At 36.5% G+C, this 19,340-nt stretch overlaps 1 protein-coding gene across 1 annotated transcript in view; it reads right to left on the bottom strand.

Moving 5' to 3' along the window:
- The window catches only part of EPG5 (ectopic P-granules autophagy protein 5 homolog), a 128,693-nt gene that overhangs the window by 33,121 nt on the left and 76,232 nt on the right, over positions 1-19,340 (bottom strand). The window contains exons 28-37 of the mRNA XM_037805516.1: positions 16,277-16,419; positions 14,911-15,067; positions 12,342-12,536; positions 11,096-11,309; positions 8,918-9,066; positions 8,179-8,380; positions 7,548-7,620; positions 6,017-6,120; positions 2,760-2,935; positions 306-491 (exon numbers count right to left, since the gene is read on the bottom strand). Coding sequence (XP_037661444.1) covers positions 306-491; positions 2,760-2,935; positions 6,017-6,120; positions 7,548-7,620; positions 8,179-8,380; positions 8,918-9,066; positions 11,096-11,309; positions 12,342-12,536; positions 14,911-15,067; positions 16,277-16,419 — 1,599 coding nt within the window. The remainder of the gene's footprint in view (positions 1-305; positions 492-2,759; positions 2,936-6,016; positions 6,121-7,547; positions 7,621-8,178; positions 8,381-8,917; positions 9,067-11,095; positions 11,310-12,341; positions 12,537-14,910; positions 15,068-16,276; positions 16,420-19,340) is intronic.

Here is a 19,340-nt window from a genome sequence, read left to right as displayed (position 1 = left end):
AACATCCCTAATTAAGATGAGAAGTTCACAGCTGTCACATAAAAGAACATAAAGCGCTACAGGCCAAAACTGACTTGAAGAAGTATATATGAGCTAGAACTAGGAATTAATAAGATGCAAAATTGATTTACATATTCCAACTCAATGTGGTTCCCTTCATACTCTAGACTCAGATTATGAGTTTTGCAAGAAAATCAGGCCTCTAGTTGAAAGCACATTTCACAGGCTAAGCATATGTTCACACTGAAACAAACTGAAAAACTACCACTTCTAGGTAGTCTCTATCACAACCTCTCCAAACTTACTGTTTGGTCTACTAGTTGATCTTCCTTTGCCAGTAAAACCATCATGAAGAGGAGGCAGATGATCATGCTTTGGGTTTCTGGGTGGGGACTGGGATTCCAGGCATCAGAGAGGACACTAACCCAATTGACTTCACAGAGTATAGACCCCAAAAATAAGAAACAGCTCTTGGGACTTCCTCGTTCCACCTAAAAAAACAAATTCAGTGCTCTGCTTTATGCTGTCTCTGTAAATCTCGAAAATGTGCATAAAGCATAAATGAAGTTTCATAATTAATTTGTATTTTAAAAAAATTACACTTTTATTTCCAGATTATAAAGATCATTCATCATCCCAACTCCCAGAGATTTAGACTTAACAGTTTTTAACATATTCCATGTTCAGTATATATGAGCATTTTTTAGCTTGTCTGTTTGAGCAAATATTGGATTTCATCATCTACTCCAAAAATTTTTAACAGGAGAGTAACATCCTTCTCCACCTCAACCAAGGTGGAGAATCCCTGCTATAGTGAGCAACAGGTACTTATGGTCATGTATCACACTCCTCAGGTGTATCAGGACAGGACAAAAGATGAGCTCCGCTAATCAGCAGTTCCCAAACTTAGGCAAGCATCAGAGCCACCTGGGGGGCTTGTTAAAACACAGATTCCTCTCCCCTCCCACCCCACTCCACCTCCTGAATTTTTTATTTCCTAGGTCTGGGAGGGAGCAGGAATTGCATTTCTAACAAGTTCCCAGGTAATAATGATGTTGCTTTGAGCATCAACATACTTTGAGACCCATCACACTAATATATATAATTTTTATAATTGCCTTTTTAGCATAATGTTACATTATAAAAATCTCTCCATATCATTAATCTTCAAAATTTTCAATGTCTACATAATGTCTAATTAAGTACTATTTAAAATATATTAAGTACTTCTTTTGGCAAACATGTTATAAAGTATATAATTAGTCTTAAAGTTTTCTTTTGTAAGATTTCTAATTTGTTTAAAATAAAACATGGCTAGCCACAATCTTTTCCTTTCAAAATGAAAATTAAAAGCTTCTATTCCATTTATACAATCCCAATCAATGGAATTTGGTGATGATTCACATCCTCCCATTACCATCTTACATTAAGCAAATACTACTTTCTTCTCCCTTCTAGAAAATGATTCTTCATCCTCCTTCATATGATCTGTTCTCTATTCCTACCCTACCCCACACGATGCACCCCCACCCCAAAAAGAAATACTTTATTATGCCAACAAGATACACAGAATTGGGAAGTCCCTATCTTTTGGACAAATCAGGGCCATCTACCATTAAAATAAAAGCCCTGGAGACAGAACTGATAGCATCCCTTAATAGACCATTGTACTAATTAATCTGTCTTATAGCTAAGGTTGCCCTATTACTTAAACTCCATCTTACAGCTCTTTTAAGCCAACTTTCTCTTATGTGTTCAAAATTGTGATGGACACCTTCATAGTGCCTGCCTCATATACTAAACCTAGCTATAAAACCATTCTTAAACATTTTAGTTCTCCAAAACAACTGCCCTTAGCTTTCCTTAGAGTTCAGATAATAGAGGAGGGGCTGACAATGGGGTCTCCACTTATAGGGCAGTCTATAAAATAAGCACTAAAGGACTGAAGTTTATTTTGCTAATTGTCATAAATAACTGTACATGCATAACAATGAAAGCTCTTGAAGTGTCTCAATAATAAATGTGACATTAAGAGTAAACACAAATGAACTGGCAACCGGAACAAATGAACTGATACTCTCATAAAAAAAATTAAGACAAGCTTATAAAGGGTTTTTAAAAATAGAAACTTAATAAGAACAACAAAAATAGATCCACATTCTGAGTCCAGTGTTAAAGTTACACTATTGTGCCTATTTTTTGTTTTGTTTTTTCAGTACTTCTACTTCTACTTCAAAGAGGAACACAAACTTACTGGCAATTTCTTCAGGCCATTTCAGGCCTTTATATGATTTTGATAAATCATTAGTTTCTACAATGCATTTTATCTCCTACAACCTAATTATTCACTTGCATACCTGCTTAAAAAAATGGCCTGAATATCAATTTACAGTTTACCTCAACAGAACATTTAATAAGTGGTTTTAATGATACTACCTGAGAAAAACATAGCATACACATAAATACCAACTAAAATTGAGTGTGACAATGCGCTCAACACAACAATATCACTAAAATCTAGGGGAAGACTAATTCTCTGGGTTTTAAAAGTGGTCAGTCTTGTAGATGGTTTTCAGTTATCAATTAACAAATGAAAAGAATTCCACGGATACTGCCTTACACAGCACCATCGGACAACATGGGACACATGTATATTCTCCTCTGGCACACACTGCAACTGTGCACAATAACCCCAGTGAAGAGGCTGCTGCGTGAAAGCCACGTCTCTCTAGGCTGGGACATAGACAGCAAGGGCTCACTTTGAAGAAGGCCTCCATAAGCATCTTGTCAGGGTACAGATCCCTCCACAGGAGCTTCCGGTACGCACTATGAAAAGCGTATAGAATGAACTCTGGCATTTTGGGTGCTGTACATGCTTCACAATAATGCAGTAGGTGTAATTGAAGGACTCCTTCATCACCTGGCAACAGCTTATCTAAAATTTAAAGAGAAAATACAGCTGAAGACCTTTTAGGTGTATCTTAAAAAAAATAAATAAATAAACTAACATAAAACATAAATTTGAACTAAAAGACTAAAACCTAAGGTTCTCAATATTTACCCAATTTCAAAGATTTTCATGGGCCAGGGGAAAATAAACAGACAGCAGATTAATAATAAAGAATGGTACTTTAATTACTTACTTGGGTAAATAGAATAAGCAGCTGGTCTATGGGAGAGAGTAGGGATATGTTTTTCTTCAAAACCATTAGATGGCTTTTTAAGTCAAATACACTTCTACAGTCCCAACAATTCTAGGCTTCCCTCTAGTTCGTTACCCTCACTGCACATGTATTCAATCTCAAGCATTTAGCACTACATTCAATTGGCACCATGCAGGAACCCAATATTGCTCAAAAGGAAATGTTCCAAATAACCAAAATTTAACCCTCTCTGTGGTAAAACGAGACTGTTAGCTGTTCACTCACATAGTGTCACTCATGAGCCTCACACCTTCTTCCACCCTGGTCACTCAGTTATCATTCTCACAGTATCAATTACTGTAATTCCTTCATGAGCAAGTGGCTGCATGAGGGATATTTAGTCTAAAACAAATGGTTTCAGACTTTCTGGTTCTACATAAAGAATGGTTCTCATTTTTCTTATTAATAAAGGGAGAGAGCTGGATCAGATGATCTCACTAAAAGGCCACGATTTAATTCTTCATCCTACTTTGCTGACTCATTTCCTTTTTCTGAACTCAGATACCAATTCTTGATGTTTTCAGTTTACCCTACTGTTCCTAATCCACAGTCTCATTTTATATACATAGGCAAAAGCGTGAGAGTGCTTGCCACTATACTAAGAAATTAAATATATAGCTTCTTTGACAATAATTTATGCTCAAATAGTGTTCTCACTAATCAATATATTCTGGATAATAAAAAGCAGCTAGAAGTCTGCCTTTCAAAAACAAGTGAGTGCTATTAGGATTTCAGGTGTTACTCATGAAACAATTTATCAAAAAACACTGAGAATACAGCACTATTCTAGATCTTGGGGAGGACAAAAAGAAGTAAAGGATAACATTCTTGTCCTTGAAGAGTTTTCATCTTATAGTTTCAAAAAGAGAAAAAAGAAGAAAAAAAGACCAGATATGTAATAACAGGTCCGTCAAAACTACTGGATGATAAACTGTTGACTTTATGACTAAATGCCACCTGAACATGTGATGGCTAAGGAAGTCTGCTGCTTGGATGCCCTTCAGTTGAACTTGCTGACTAGCCCGGCTGCAGCACCTTCAGCATCCACCGCAGCATTGGAGGTGAGACCACTCTTCCCAGGCACCCTCACCCCCAGTCAATGACCAAGCACGGAGACCCCCAATGGGCTCATGCTTCTCAGGACTGGCACTGCAGTCTGAAGCTCTTCCTGCCCCCTCTCCTTTCACAGGGGCCAGACCTGCACTGGGCTCAGAAGGCTCTCCTTGCCTACTTCTGCTCCCATGCCCCTTCTTTTCACTGGCATTCTAACTCCATCTTGGCATCTGCTTTCCAAGATCCCAAACTGCAACCAGGTACTATGAAGATTCAGAGGCAGGAGAGAAATGTACAAGCATAAAGAGCCTGAAGCTTCATCAACATAGTGAAATAAGTGCAAACAAGTAAGCACTAGAGGGAAAACTCTTGGAATTTTAGGGAACAGTCAGTAGAGCATATGGCTGGAAGGGAGTTTTTCCATAAGCAAACCATCACCATAATGTTGCTGAAGTATGCTGCCCCAAACACATTTGAATGCCAAGTAAAACATTACGATTAAAAGTGACTAAATAAGAATATCATATGACATACATAGTGTTTTAGGAAAATTAGTTAAATAAACAGGATGATTTGGAAGGAACAGAAATCAGGGAAATTGAGGCTACCGCATGAATCTGAGGGAATGAACCTAATATCCTTATAAACCTTCCAGTATAAAACATTTAGATGCAGTAAGTAAAATGTAACTCTCTGAAAATGTCTAGGTAGGCACATTAGGTGGAAGAAACCAGAGTACTAAATGAGAAACCAGGAGTATTTGCTTATGTTGGGTTTTAACAGCACAGGGAGACTGAAGATAAGATCTTCTAAGAACTACATACTCATTGAAAGACCAGATTGAAGAAAAAAAAAGGCCACTTCTCTGCCTTAGCCTAGATTCAGAGATGGGGGAGAAAAACAAGTTTACTTTAAGACTTGAGGCTTTCCTGCAAGTGAATATGTGGTTTAATTTCATATAACTATGTGATATGGGGAACCCAAGGCAAGAAATTAAGTAGCTCCAATTGGCAACAAATGCAAATCCTCTCTGGAAGCATATACCCTCATCCTAGGCCTTACAGAGTTTCCATAGATAAAGTCTCAGTAAATATAGGCTCACACTACAAAATTACAAAATACACAAGGAAACAAGCCCCAAGGACAAGAGTCTGAAGGAACATCAAACAGCAGGATAAGCTATTCCTCAAAGAGAACTTCAGATAATGGGATTATTGGATATAGGTCATAAAGTAATGTAAGCGTGTTTAAATGTTTTAAAGAAATAAGAATCAGAATTTTAAATAAAAGGAAATAATAAGATGCTATCAAGAAAATCAGGGTAGATTTGAAAAACAAAAATAATTTCTAGAAACAGAAAATCGAATCATTGATATGAACAATTCAATGGATTTTCTTTTTTAACTAGATTAGACACAGCTATCAAGATACTGAGTAAACTGGGAGACCTGAAGAAATTACCCAAAATGAAGCACAAAAAGCTAGAAAAGATGGAAAAGAGGTTACAAGTTATGGAGGATAGAATGGGGATAAGGAAAATGTGAAAGAGAATAGTTGCATATTTTGCATGCCTAATGAAACAAAACTACTTCACAAAACAAAGATAAGAGGTTACAAACTTCAAAAGTCTAAATAATTGCATTAGTGACCTTCTGTCACAGAAAACTGCCTGCCAACTAAAATAAAATTAAAGCAGGAAAGCAGAGGCAAAAGATTAACTGAAAGACATAAAGAAAAAGTGAAAAATAACATCTTTCTACCTTTAAAACTCTCATGTAATGATTCAATACAGTCAGTGAACAACTGCACAACACCTGAGGCCACCACAGCATCACTCTCCAACCAGGGGTAAAGTCGTTGGCCACTTCAAAGAAAAGAAACACATACTCAGAAAGAAAGTACCATGATTAAGTTACTCTAGGCCCCAGAGTCTTGCCTAAGTCCTAGAAATCCTGCATTATGTAGCCCTAACACATTTAGACCATTTCAAAGGCTGTAAATTACTGGAGGTGAATTGTGGCTTGTAAACATAATAATTTTACTTACTCTCTTTCTTATTTTTCACAAAGCAATTAAATTTCAAAGGTGTGCTATCTAAAAAATTATCACATTAACACCTTTTTGCATCCAATTTACATCCTTGAGTCCATCCCTTGTGCATCTTGACTACATTTCAAATGCCTTAGAAAAACATCTTAATGTGGCTTCAACAAACAGTTTTCTCTACCAATAGCATGAAAAAAAAATCAAATTCACGTAACAAAAAGATGGCCAAAAATTGACAGGAAACAGCCAAAGAAAAATTCTTTATATGGAAATTTTAATTTCTGAATCTGGCCTAGAAAGTTCACTATCAAAATAAATTCCATTAATTCTTCTGGAAAATAAACAGGAAGTTTGTGCTGTAGTCAGCACTACAAAATCCTGAAGCTTGCAGATTGTTTAAGGATAGCCCTATACAAAAGCAAAGATCAAGAATCTTTTTTTTTTTTTTTCCTTCAAGGAACTCTTGAAGCAACATGGTTAATGCAAAGAATCTTGACATGAAAGTCAAAAGACTGAGCCCTAGGTCCACTTCTGGCACTAGCCTATGCTGTAGGAATTCAGCAAGACGTTCAAGACATTTGAGTCTGGGTATCAAATAAACTAATGTTTATGAAAATACCTTCAATATTGTGATGTTCACCACTGTTGTGATTTTCATAAAACATCCAACAAGTTCACTTAGCTTCTGTTTGTATATTTTTAAAGGGGGGAAAGGTTAAGGCAACTTACTACATTTGAACAGCTCTATATTGCTAAATATTTTAAATGATCATGAAAAAAGCTTTCAATTAATTGCAGAATTCCAGGCTAAAAAGCTATTCCTCACACAGTAATTTTCCAGCCAACTTAATTCCAAAAAATAACAGAGGCAGTAGAGAAAATTGAGTTAGTCTTACATATTTGGTGGTGTTATATTATTAAAACATAACCCTTAGGAGAGCAGCATCCATTTTTCTGAAATTAGGTACCAAAACCTATTCAACTTCTTTACTCTGGAAAACTGGAAATAAGGGTCCAATTTTGCTTCAATCTTGAAAAAATATCAAGCAAAAGCTCTGATCATACCAGACTAACAATTCCATGAACAGAAAATGTCTTGAGTTACATAAAAAAGCATTTTCTAAATGTAAATATGGTTCTACACTGGAAATTAAATTCATGAATTCATCACCTCCACCAAAATACCAGTAAAACCTTCAGTCTATAAATTTCAAAGGAACTTGCATATTTGAAAAACTTATTTACCTTGCGTTTTCCTCTAAAACCAGGATCCATGGCTTAAAGAGCTGGATAATGACTGAATGCAGGGATCTCAGCACTAAACCAAAGCAAAAGTTTTAGAGACAAGAAACAAGCTCAGCCTTTGTCAATATTATTGATAATATCACACAGAAAATCTTCTTTTTATTATCTGTACACTCATAAGTTGATATACAAAGACATGTTTAGTGTAACTATGTTTGTATTTTCCTTTGCTGCAATGGAATTTCTCTGAATTGAAGAATTTTTATAATAACAGAATGTCATGAATAATTTTATAATATACGTTTTCCAAGATAAATGCTTAAATATCCAGAATCTCTTCCTTAAGAAAGAAATAAAAGAAAGAAAGAGTTGAAGACTGCAACCTATCTCTCTGTACTCCACCATATGAAGGAAGGGCAAAGAAAAGCTGTAGCAAGCATCTGTTATGTAAGTGAATATAGGTATGACACATAAATAGATTCACACCTCTACTATATATTTCTATTTCTTCTTTCTGGCATTCAGATATATAGTTTTATCACAGAGACTTAAATTTCTTAATGTTTTTATTCAAATTCTTCTAATGGAAGGTCAGAATACCTTGCTTCATGTTGCACTAGGAGCGTATTACCTGTTTTACTGCTGGCAGAGGGGTCTTGAGCCAAGCAGGCCATTTCAGAGTCAATCAGCCTTTTCACAAGATAGCCCAACAGTGTCTTCACATCAGCCATGTACGGGCTCCATTTTGAAAATAAACCAAAGCTTTTAAAGTCCAGCTTTGATAACCGAAGCTTATAAAAAAAGTTTGAGAGCCACTGTATAGTCTCTATTACCTGGAAGAGAATGACTAGTCAAAAAATGCTTACTAAATATCTACTTTTGACTTTAAAATAGAGTTGCAAAGATACATGGCATATGGAAAGTAAATCAATGGATTTCAAACTCTTTTTCTAAAGAAGTGGAACCAGTATTTCAAATAACTTCTCAAGTGGACTCCTATCACATAAAATGTAAAACCAAGAGCTCTGTGGGACATTGCGTGAAAACCTGACAGAGAGCCAGGGTTAAAAGTCTCAGGGTCTCAGGGTTACAAGTCAGAAGGGCTAAGGTAGGGAGGGCCTGGGTTGGTGTTGGATAGATAAGCAAGAATTAGACTCGAAGGTGTGAGAGAAAGCTGATCCAGGCAGAGGGTAGAAGAGGGAAGCAAAGGATTCATGAAGAAATACACAGGATTCTAAAGGATAAGGCACTGAAGGAAGCTTTTTAGATATATAAAATTTGAATGTGTTCCAATTGTTTAAAAAGTAAATACCAAAGGAAATGGAAAAGAAAAGCACAGGCAAATGCATCACAAACCAAAAGTTACAAACCTGTTTGTCTGACAAGAGAATATCTGGAGAGCTTGGAAGCCCCACACTCTCAGCCGAAGCTGCCCCCTGCTGGCAGTGAGGAACGCAGCAGCCCAGGGCTCTCAGAGTGGCTTTCCAACACTCGGGGCTCAGTAGTTGCTCCGCAGAGCCTTATAGGGCAGAGACAGAGGACAGTCAGTGTCTTTCACGAACCAGCTTTTCAGCTTGAATCCAAGAACACCTGTGTTCTTTATGAAGAAATAAAAATTTGCAGGGTTACCTGTGACGAAGAGACCAAACTAAAGAGGACTACCTATTAAAAGAACTGACAACCTGGACATTTCACTTGCCTTGTTCCTGGTAACCCTGATGCAAGTGAGCTGGAATCTGGGAGAGGAAACCAACCACCTGTCCCTGATTGGAGAATGGCAAAGGTACCATTTTCCTGGCTGGAGGATAATAGCTATCTACAGGAATGAGAGAAACAACAGTGACAGGACAAGGGACGCCAGGTGCAGAATGCCTCTGTTGGGAAGCAGTCTTATACTTATCCCTAAAACTCCACTCCTACAATGGGCAAAACCTAAACCAAGACACAGACACAGCATGGAATAGTAGACAGAGACTACCGGCCAGTAATCTCAACTAGTTCCATCTTTGCTACTTATAAACCTCATATCCCAGAGGACAGAGACAATCCCTGCTCAAGTGCTTTCCACCCAGAGGTAGCCTGAGGATCAGATAGGATATTAGAGGTTCACAGGAGGTCTGAGGGGAAGAATGGTGAGGTCAGTCACAACATGTAGAGTGCGAGTTATCTTTGGGAGAGCCAAGGGTCTGTGTCCAACACTACTATTGTCTGGATCTTAGGACAGAGGCGTGGAATCAAGCTAGAGGGGTGGAAGTCATACACAGCTAGAAGATGATAGTGAAGTCAGGGAAAACAATGGGCTCACCCAGGGAGAATGATTAGAGTAGAAGAATAGAGGATGGAACTCTGGGGACACCAACATGGTAGCCAGGGAAGGGAAAACCAGGAGGCTATAGGGCATGGAATCCGAGCCATGTGGCATTGTTATTCTTAAGTCTTTAACTGAATTAAATTTCCTGGTAAGAATAAATTTCCTGTTAATGCAAGTCAATGACTGCCTATGTAAACAGTTTACAATCTCTTAAAAGGTTTCAGAGAAAAAAAACCCCAATACATATTTGATCAAATTTTTAAAATTTAGAACAAAAATTAGCTATACAAATATTCATGGAAATCGGTACAACTACATTTCCTTACCACCATTCTCTATTCACTCTGCAACTACCCTCTGTAGGAAACAATTAAAGTTTGAAATGCTTTGAAAATAAAAGATCATACATTTCAGGGTCCTTTAGGTAGCCAATCCATAGGATCATAACTTATTCATTAAACAATTTCCATTAAGTAACCCAAAGATTAGGTATAAAGCAAAATTTAGCTTTCTATTACATCTATAAAGATTATACAGTTTGCATGAAAAAAAGTAACTATTATTTCATTTGTCAAATTGCAATAAAATTACTGCCTAGTAAAATTCCACTAAAAAGGAAAAAAAAAAAAAACAAGCCTATACTCTTTACTCCTCTTCTATTCTCCAACACTTCTACACAAAGTTGCAGAGGGTGGGGGGACAGAAACAGTAGGAATGAGGAAAGCTTAGTGCTGCTTCTTTCCCTTGGCAAATGTATTTACGGTCTATGATTACACAGGAATGAAATTTACTTGCAAAAAATTCAGTGGGGGGAGGAGAAAAATGTTTCTGCTATTTGGAACTACAGAGAAACCAACTAGCATATTAAACTTAACAATAAAGGGGTAATTTCCTTCCCTTGCCAGATCTGTAGTCTGCAGAGTAAGCAGCCCCCACTTTCACCTACCTCAGTCAGGACAACCGCAAAGTCAAAGTACTCAACTGTGAACTCCACTGCAAAGACTAAGCTCTGCCTTGCCCAATTAGGGCCCATTCAAACATTTAGGACAATAATTGACCATTTTTACAGACAGCAGCTTTTTGGCCATTGTTCACTGCACACTTTAGGCGACAGTTAGTGGTTCTAAACTGCTATACTCATTTTTTACATTTTCAGAGGACACCTGTGGAATGGTAAATGTAATGATACTAAATATTCCCTGTGATCTGTCAGTCACAACTAAATGAAAATACTTACTTTGCATCAGCAGCCTGAGAATATCACTGTACTGGTCAGGGAACTGGTAGAGAAGAAGAAAAGTCCAGTGCTTACAGAAAATATTAAAGGGCATCAAAATATCATCATCTGGTTCAAGTCCCCAGGCAGTAAGTGCCAAATGAATGGACTCCAGAAGCCTGGTACGATCAGACAGAGGAGGTTTAGTGGAGTTTAACCATTGCTTAAGATCGAACTAAAAAGAAAAAGACACAAGAAGCAGTTTTATTTACACCAGAAAATTAACAAAGGTAGAAAAAGGTCTACAATAATTCATTTTAAAAATTGAAAACAAAATTTATATACAAGTATATAAAAGAGTATAGGAAGTTAAATATGTAATTGATTGATGAAATTATGCCTCCAGCTCTTTTTCATTCTTTGGGATCTCATAGGCAGAGTTTTCTGTAACTCTGCATGCCTTTTTGTAATTTAAAAATCCTAATGAGTATTCACGATTGGCTTACAATTTTTCTCTACAAACTGTGACTCAGAACTTTGTAGTTATCCTTCACTAGTCACAATGCCACAAACAAGCAGCCACTTTGCAGAACTGTGTCACTTTAATGTCCATGCTTCTGAGTCTGCAGCAATTATCTATTTCAGTTAAGAAAAATTTAGTGTTGATATTACCTTCCAGAACCCCAAACTCTAAAACATCTCCCCTACTGCAGGCTGAGATGAGTCTTCAGGCCCTAAAAAATGCCGAGGCTTTCCTGATTCAAAGATGTCAGAGAAACACACAACTGAAGGCAAAAAGGCTAAGGCTCTGAAATTCTCAACTGATTAGGAAGGCTATTGCCTTGGTCTAACCAAGTTACTAGAAATTTGTTTTGATTTGGCTTATCCTAAATATGAGAGATTTTTAAATTTTACAACTCCTTTATCAAACACAATTTAGGCATACTCAGAATACATTCAGAAAGAAGGATGTACTAGTTACTATAAGGAACATTTAAAACACCATTCTAAGTTTTTAAAGAGCATTGGGAGCTAGGTCTTTTTCATATTATGTGGAATAAAACTGTCCAACGCAACACAACTAAAGCCCACACAAGAGGAAGCTGTGGGATCAGGCAGCTCAAAGATCATACAGAATGTGGAAAGAGCCTGTCAGCCAATGTCTACCTGGAAACAGACCTCCAGTGGTCCTTTCATTTCTATGGAGTGGGAAACAACAATAGTTTCTACATTTCAATGATAACATCAGGATTGAATCACATCTCACCTTGGTTAGCAGCATGAAAATCATATCACTGTTGTCCTCACTTAGGAACTTGACCACTTTCTCATAAAGCTGTATGAACTCTGCAGGCGCAGCATTAGGAGTGAAGAAGGGAGACAAAAGAGAGCAGAGCCTTCTATTCTTCAGAATGGTCTGAAGTACTTTTTTGCATTCTGATTTAGTGTCACTGATAAACACCTTGAAAGAATAAAGAAGGAAAATGTCACTGAATTTTCCCCTCCACAATCTTTATTTAAGCAACCAAGTTTTAAGGGGTAGTAAATTAGGTGAATGGCATATTTTCTAAGTGAAAATATGAAGTAATTAAAAGAAATCTAAATCAGCACTGATAAACCTGTAACTTCCAATGGAAGTAACATTAAAAATTCTGGGTAAGTCACCAATCTGATTTGTACCAGCCAAATGTAAAAAAAAACCTCTGAGTTAATTGTACAAGAAATTTTTTAAAAGAATAAAATATCAGAGTAATTTGAATCCAGAAATTTACAATGTGCCTCCACGATTACTAAACATCAGAGGTGATTCTGCATTATTATGTCAAGAAACCAAAACTTCTACATTATAGATTTTCTGGATATGTACCTTAAATACCTTTAAAAAGCTAACTTTCACAGTTAATATGTAATCTTGATAACTCTGCCAAGTTTTAACACGTTTCTAATATTAAAAAGTACTAGAATACAAGTGACTACTTAAATAGTCTCAGAGTGAAAAGGCTTTGTTTGATAAGCTTGACCACAAGCATAAATAATAAAGGACAAGGCTGACAGATTTGAATATATAAAGATTTTAACTTCTGTAAGGCAAAAAATATAAGATTAAAGAAAAATGACAAACAGAAAAACTCATTTATAGCACATTCCACATACCAAATTAACAGTCCTGAGGAGCTCTTACAAAGCAATTAAAAAAAAAAAAGAAAGAAAGAAAGAAAAAGAGAAACTCCCCAAGAGAAAACTATGCAAAGGACAATAACCAGCAGTTCACGAAATATATATAAATAGCCAATAAACACATGGAAAGACATACAATTTAGCAAGTACTTACAAAAATGTATATTAAAATAATAAAATCCCACTTTCCCAGCAGATTAACAAGATTTAAAATGAATGATAATTCCTTCTCATTTAAAAAGATTTAAAATGAATGATCATTCCAAATGTTGGTTACAGCACAGAAAATAAACTCAAACCCTGCTATCACAGTGGAATTAGTACAAACTTCGTAGGAGGACAGTGTGACAATACACATCAAATGTCATTCCCTGTACTATAGCAATCATACTTCTAGGAAATTATTGTATTTTTCTAAGATACAAAGTTCACAAAATGCATATATAAGAAAATTTATCTTGGCCTTATTGTGGCCAAACAAATAAACAAACTACCCAAATATCCATCCAAAGAACACTTGCTCAATACATTTTAATATATCTGTATCATGGAACACTATGCAGACATTAAATACCATGATATAGGTATGTATTTTTAATATAGAATGATGTCTACAAGATATTTTTAGATGAAAAAAGCACATTACAAAATAGCACGCACCCATTTTTTGAGTGTGTATCTAAAGATAAATATATATATAGGAATGAGGTATCATTTTACATATGTACACATACACAAGACAGACATGCATATATATATACAAACTAAAATGAAATCTTAGCTGTGCAATCAGTATCTCCAGGTGGTTAAGATTATGAGAGATTTTCCTTCTTTATACTTTCTGGACTATTTGCATTGCTTAAAATAAACACATATCAAGTATGTAATCAGGAAAGAAAACTACTTGGAAAATAATCTATTATAATACCTGCTCAGCATTATCACTTTACAGGCATCCGATAAGTAAACACTCATTCAATTGAATTTGGGTAAGAGTACACAGTTAATTTGTGTTTACACATTTTCCAACAAGTGGCTTTCTTTTCTTTTATGTCACATTCCATAAATCTGCATGGGTACACTGCCCTTGTCCTAATATCCACATATTTAACAGTAAGCCAAGTAAACAGATACATGGTGACCTAGAAGAGCAAGTGGGAGGCAACAGTGGAGAGGTGGAGCAAGCACTGAATGTTGAGCCAGAAGACCTGGGATCCAGTCTCAGCTCCAACACTCACCAGCTGTATTCTTTAGGCAAGTCACTTAATCTTTTAGGGCCCCAGTTTCCGTATGTTTAAGATGAGAATGATACAGAGCATAGAGAGTCACTATGAAGATGAAATAAAAGAATTGGAAAACATTTTTAAAACAATAAAGAGCTTCGCTAATGTTATTATTTTTAACAACAAATGATAAAATCTGATGACTCCCCAGAGACCTTCAAATATGAATAATTTAAACTACCTTTATGAGAAGCAAAATACTAGACCAACAATTCTAATCACATCTCCAGAAACCAACAATTCCAAGGCGCTTCTGACTTAGGTCAGGAACTCTGAATCTAACGTAAGTCTGAAGTCAACCCTGGATATATCTAATGAAGACCCCCTAGGGACTCATTATATTGCAGTAAAGATAAAACCACAGAGTAGCCTTACCTGTCCCAAGATCTCAATGCATGACGTGAAGAACTGCCTTGTGGGAGGATGACGCTGTGTCTCATCACTGACATAATCCACAACAGTAAAGAAGAGGCTAATGCCAACTTTCTGAACCCCAGGTGAAGGGTGTAACTTGTAGGCATTCACTAAGGCTCTGTGGGAAAATGTAGGCAGTACTATTGGTCTACAGTGAGAGAATCCATGTTCACAAGTGTTCTTTGTATACCCTACATTTCTCAAGCAATATTCTTAAGTCCTCAGAGTCCCATATAGATATCATTTTAGAAATATTTCATGAGGCAAGTGTGAATCTCTCAATTTTATCCAATAACTTATTTTCAATATACAGTAATTATTTCATATCCTCCTAGAGGAAAAAAAAGCAGCTATATTATAAGGACTAATTAACATTGTTACCTTTATTAAAATTTTTTATGTTAACTTCATATATACTTTACATAATAGATATTTTTTAAAAACAAGGACCTTGATTTTTCTAAATTCTATAATTCAAATACCAACTGAGGTTGAAAAAAACAATTTTTGTACAGAACAAGATCCTAGAATAAAGACATCCCTTCTAATTCTCACAATTTTGAGTTGCTTTCCTGGTAAAATAAATATTAAGCTTTATTTACCTTATCTCCTCCTCCTTCCCAGGTCCTCCAAGCCAACCCACAAAAGGTTTAAATGTCTCCATCCACCCCATCACCCCGATCTACTGAGGGGATCAGCTGCTGGTACAAGAATATGGAGTCACCTTAAAGCAAAAGGCCGAATCCACCTCCCCTCTCCTGAGTCATATCCTGGTGGCTTTGGGAAGAAAGGGGACAGCAAGAGTAGCCCAGGTGCTCCAAGAGAAAACCACAATGGCCAAATTCAAGCTAGCAACTACACTTGAGACTAATTTCCCTAAGCAATTCTGCCACAAATTGTGCTAAAAAAATCTAAGAGTTGACAGTGATGACTTCCTGGGTAAATGTGACTTTGATATAAAAGTTAAGCACTACATCTCTCCATGACTTAATTTCTATATATTATTTCATCTTCTAATCTGGGGATCAGCAAACATTTTCTGTAAGGGACCAGATAGTAAATACTTGATGTTTTTTATGCCATTATAGCATAAAAGCATCTGAAGACAATATATAAATGAATAGGTACAGCTATGATCTAATAAAACTTTATTTACAAAGATAGGTGATAGATCAGATTTGGTCCAAAGGCCATGGCATGCCTAATGTACTAATTAGTGAGATTTCTTTTAGGGATGGTGGTGGTGGTGGTGGTAGTGGTGCTGTAACACTTATGATTACTATCAATAACAAAAAAAATTGTAAATTACAATGACCTCAAAACTTACGTAATCAAGTTTTCTGCATGCACAGCGGCTTCAACAATATTAAGTGATGGTGGTTTAGAAGCTTCTGCTTGCAAATGCTTCACTTCTTTTTGCAAAACATGAAGCTGCTGGCTTATTGCTTCATTCTTATGCATACCTTCAAACTAACAAAAATTTAAATGGTCAATAATTTTTCCTTCTATACATGCTTCTATAGCAGATATTTTATCACAAATACGTTGGGCCTGTGATAAAGAGAATATTATTACAATTAATACTGTAACTCAAAAACTCTCAGTTGAACTTGAGAGGGATGGGAAAAAATTGTCAAAAAAACAGTACAAGAATCTCAGGCTTTTCATGAAGAATCAAACTTAAATTTAAATAGAATTACATTATAAAAATACCAAATTATATAAAAACAGGTGATTGACTTTATAAACAGATATGATCCTGAATTAGTTTATTACTGGTTCACAGTCTTTTGTAGGGTAAGTTTTTCTTCACTTCTGTTTCTACTCTCCAAATCCTCATTGAAAATAGACTCAATGCCTTCCACTACTGAGAATAGACTCAATGCCTTCCACTACTGAGGCTTTTCTCGAAGCATACCTTGCAAAGAGACACCCCTTGTCTGCCAATCTTTTCCCTCTAGGGGACCAGTAAGCCTGATCTTTGTGGAAAAGATGGGATGTGCTGTATGTAGATAGCTGCAGAGGAAAGGAAAGGACATCCTCGCCCAGTTTGCAATACAGAGAGAGAACCAAAGTAACAAGTGAGGTGGGGGAGGGGCTGAGAGACAGGGACAGCAAGGAGGAGTCAGCCCGGCCTGGCAGATGCTGGGGCATTGGTGCTGAAGAGAACAGCACCATCACACTGGGGAGGCAGGGAGGCCTAACTTCGGGAGGATTTTAGGACCAGGCTATGCAATTTGGACGTACCTTACAGGCAAAGCAGAGAATGCTGAAAAGATCAGAACATTTAGAAGGCAGGAATTTTAAATTCTATATTCTACCCAAATGGTCTTCCCCACTCACATAGGTAAGCACTAGGACTTACATTTTCCTTTTAAGCACCTGCCAAAACCCAGCCTTCAGCCATCACTGCCATGTTACAGGTAACCTTCGTCAATGATGTGTATACTTAATTCACTAATTTATTTAACTAAGGCCCTTATGTCCCTGTCAGGGTTATCATCATAAATTCAATATCCAAAGCTCCTTAAGGTCCATGGTCCCGGTTTTTTTGCTTCACACGGAACTCCAGCACAGCACAACGTGACAGTACACTTAGCACCACCTACTTTTTATGCTTACGATAATAACAAGTTTCTTCCATAAAACTCACCAATGTTGTATTTAAATTCATACAAAATTTGTTTTAAAGAAAAATGAACTGTTAGTAGGACATCAAAAGGCATGAAAATGAACACCCAAGAATATATAAAGTTAACAATAATTACTTTTAATTTTTACTATTGGAGAAATGAAAGGTAAAAAAATTAAATTATGCACATTAAACCACACAATGAATCAATATAAATATATGAATTAAATTTCAGATCTTTCAAAGAGCAGAACAATGTTTAATAGCCTAAATATAATGATTAGGAGTATGTGCAGTCACAGCTTTTAATTGCCCAATATGTCACCAACTACAGTTAAACTAGGTCTGTGAGTGGCTTAAAGTGCCCTTGGCCACCATGGAGAGAAAGCAGCCTAACAGGAAAAGAGAGAATCTGGAAGGAAGGATTCTGGGAGGAAATGATTATGAAGGGAAGTAGGAAGTAGGAAGACAAAGGATAAGAGAAAACAAAGTGGTTTATTTGACTGGGAAACAAAGAGAGACAAGACTACATTCATTTTGTAACCTGAACTTTAAAATTGCTCCCCCACATTCTAGAAACTACTAATGCTGGAGACAAAATAAAAACCACTGGTTTTGCAAAGTTTAGACACTCTCACACAAAATACCCTAAATTTATCACTATTTCTAGTCTTCATATTTCTGTTCATTGCCCCTACCACTGTTGAAAGCTTTCTTTTCTTATTAGAATGGAGGCTGAAGAGATTGAATGACTACTAGCTCATAATTAAAAGAAGTTGTAGACAATAGACCAAAGCAGCATGGAGGAAGCCCCTCCACTTGAGTCACTTAAAGTAGCCAAATAAATTTAAAAGTTGGACACAGCACATTCTTCAGCAATAATGCGAGAACCTCAGTGGGTCTTTTCCATCCTTCATTTCTAGTAATGAACACATTTTTCACATGATGATAAATCAATCCTGGGTCCAGCAAACATGCCCCACAATACCAAAGTACAACAAAAGAAACCCTATTATAAATTACCCCACTTCCTCAGGGAATATCACTGAATTTGTAGAGGCTTCTAAAAAAAGCGGAGACCAGAGAAGAAGCACGTCTCACCACAAAATAAATTTGGCTTTTGTATGCCCCAAACAAGCTATACATAGTTCAAACATTTGCAGATAGCTGGAAATTTCCAGGACTTTCCTTCCCAGAAAAATTATACTAAGCAATAAAATATATTCATTATACGATTTGAAAACTTCATGAATGAGCCATTAAAAATTACGTTTAAAATATAAAATCATCTCCCAGTAAACTAATTTTAACAATTGCTCCAATGCAGAACATTCATTTAAGAGCATGGGATCCTCTAATTACTAATTAAGAAGGCAATCCTATCACACAGACTCAGAGAGAAAATGGCACACATGTCAATTTAAGTGAGATTTGACTGTCATGATCAGCTTACTCAGAACCATACTAATGGTCTTCAGAAAGTAGAGCTGAAAGAGCTAAGGTAAAATGGCCTGGCAATGCTGAATGGTAAAAGCAAGGATCTTGAATTTAAATGGATGCAGGCTTAAGTTCTGACTGAGCCACTAAATAGCTGTGTGACCTTGTCAAGTCTCTTAGCCTTTCCAAACCTCATTCTGTGAAGATCAAGTGAGATAATGTAAGCAAAGCACCCAGCATAATAAATACCTGGAAATGAGAGTGCCCAAGCAAGTGACAAGAAGTATTCTGGACAGGGCTGGGGAAAAAAAGTGATGCACCA

This window comes from Choloepus didactylus, chromosome 16 (assembly GCF_015220235.1).
Source record: "Choloepus didactylus isolate mChoDid1 chromosome 16, mChoDid1.pri, whole genome shotgun sequence".
Classification (NCBI taxonomy): Eukaryota; Metazoa; Chordata; class Mammalia; order Pilosa; family Megalonychidae; genus Choloepus; species Choloepus didactylus.
The sequence above is the reverse complement of the archived record's forward strand: the minus strand, read 5'-3'. Positions and strand labels throughout refer to the sequence as shown.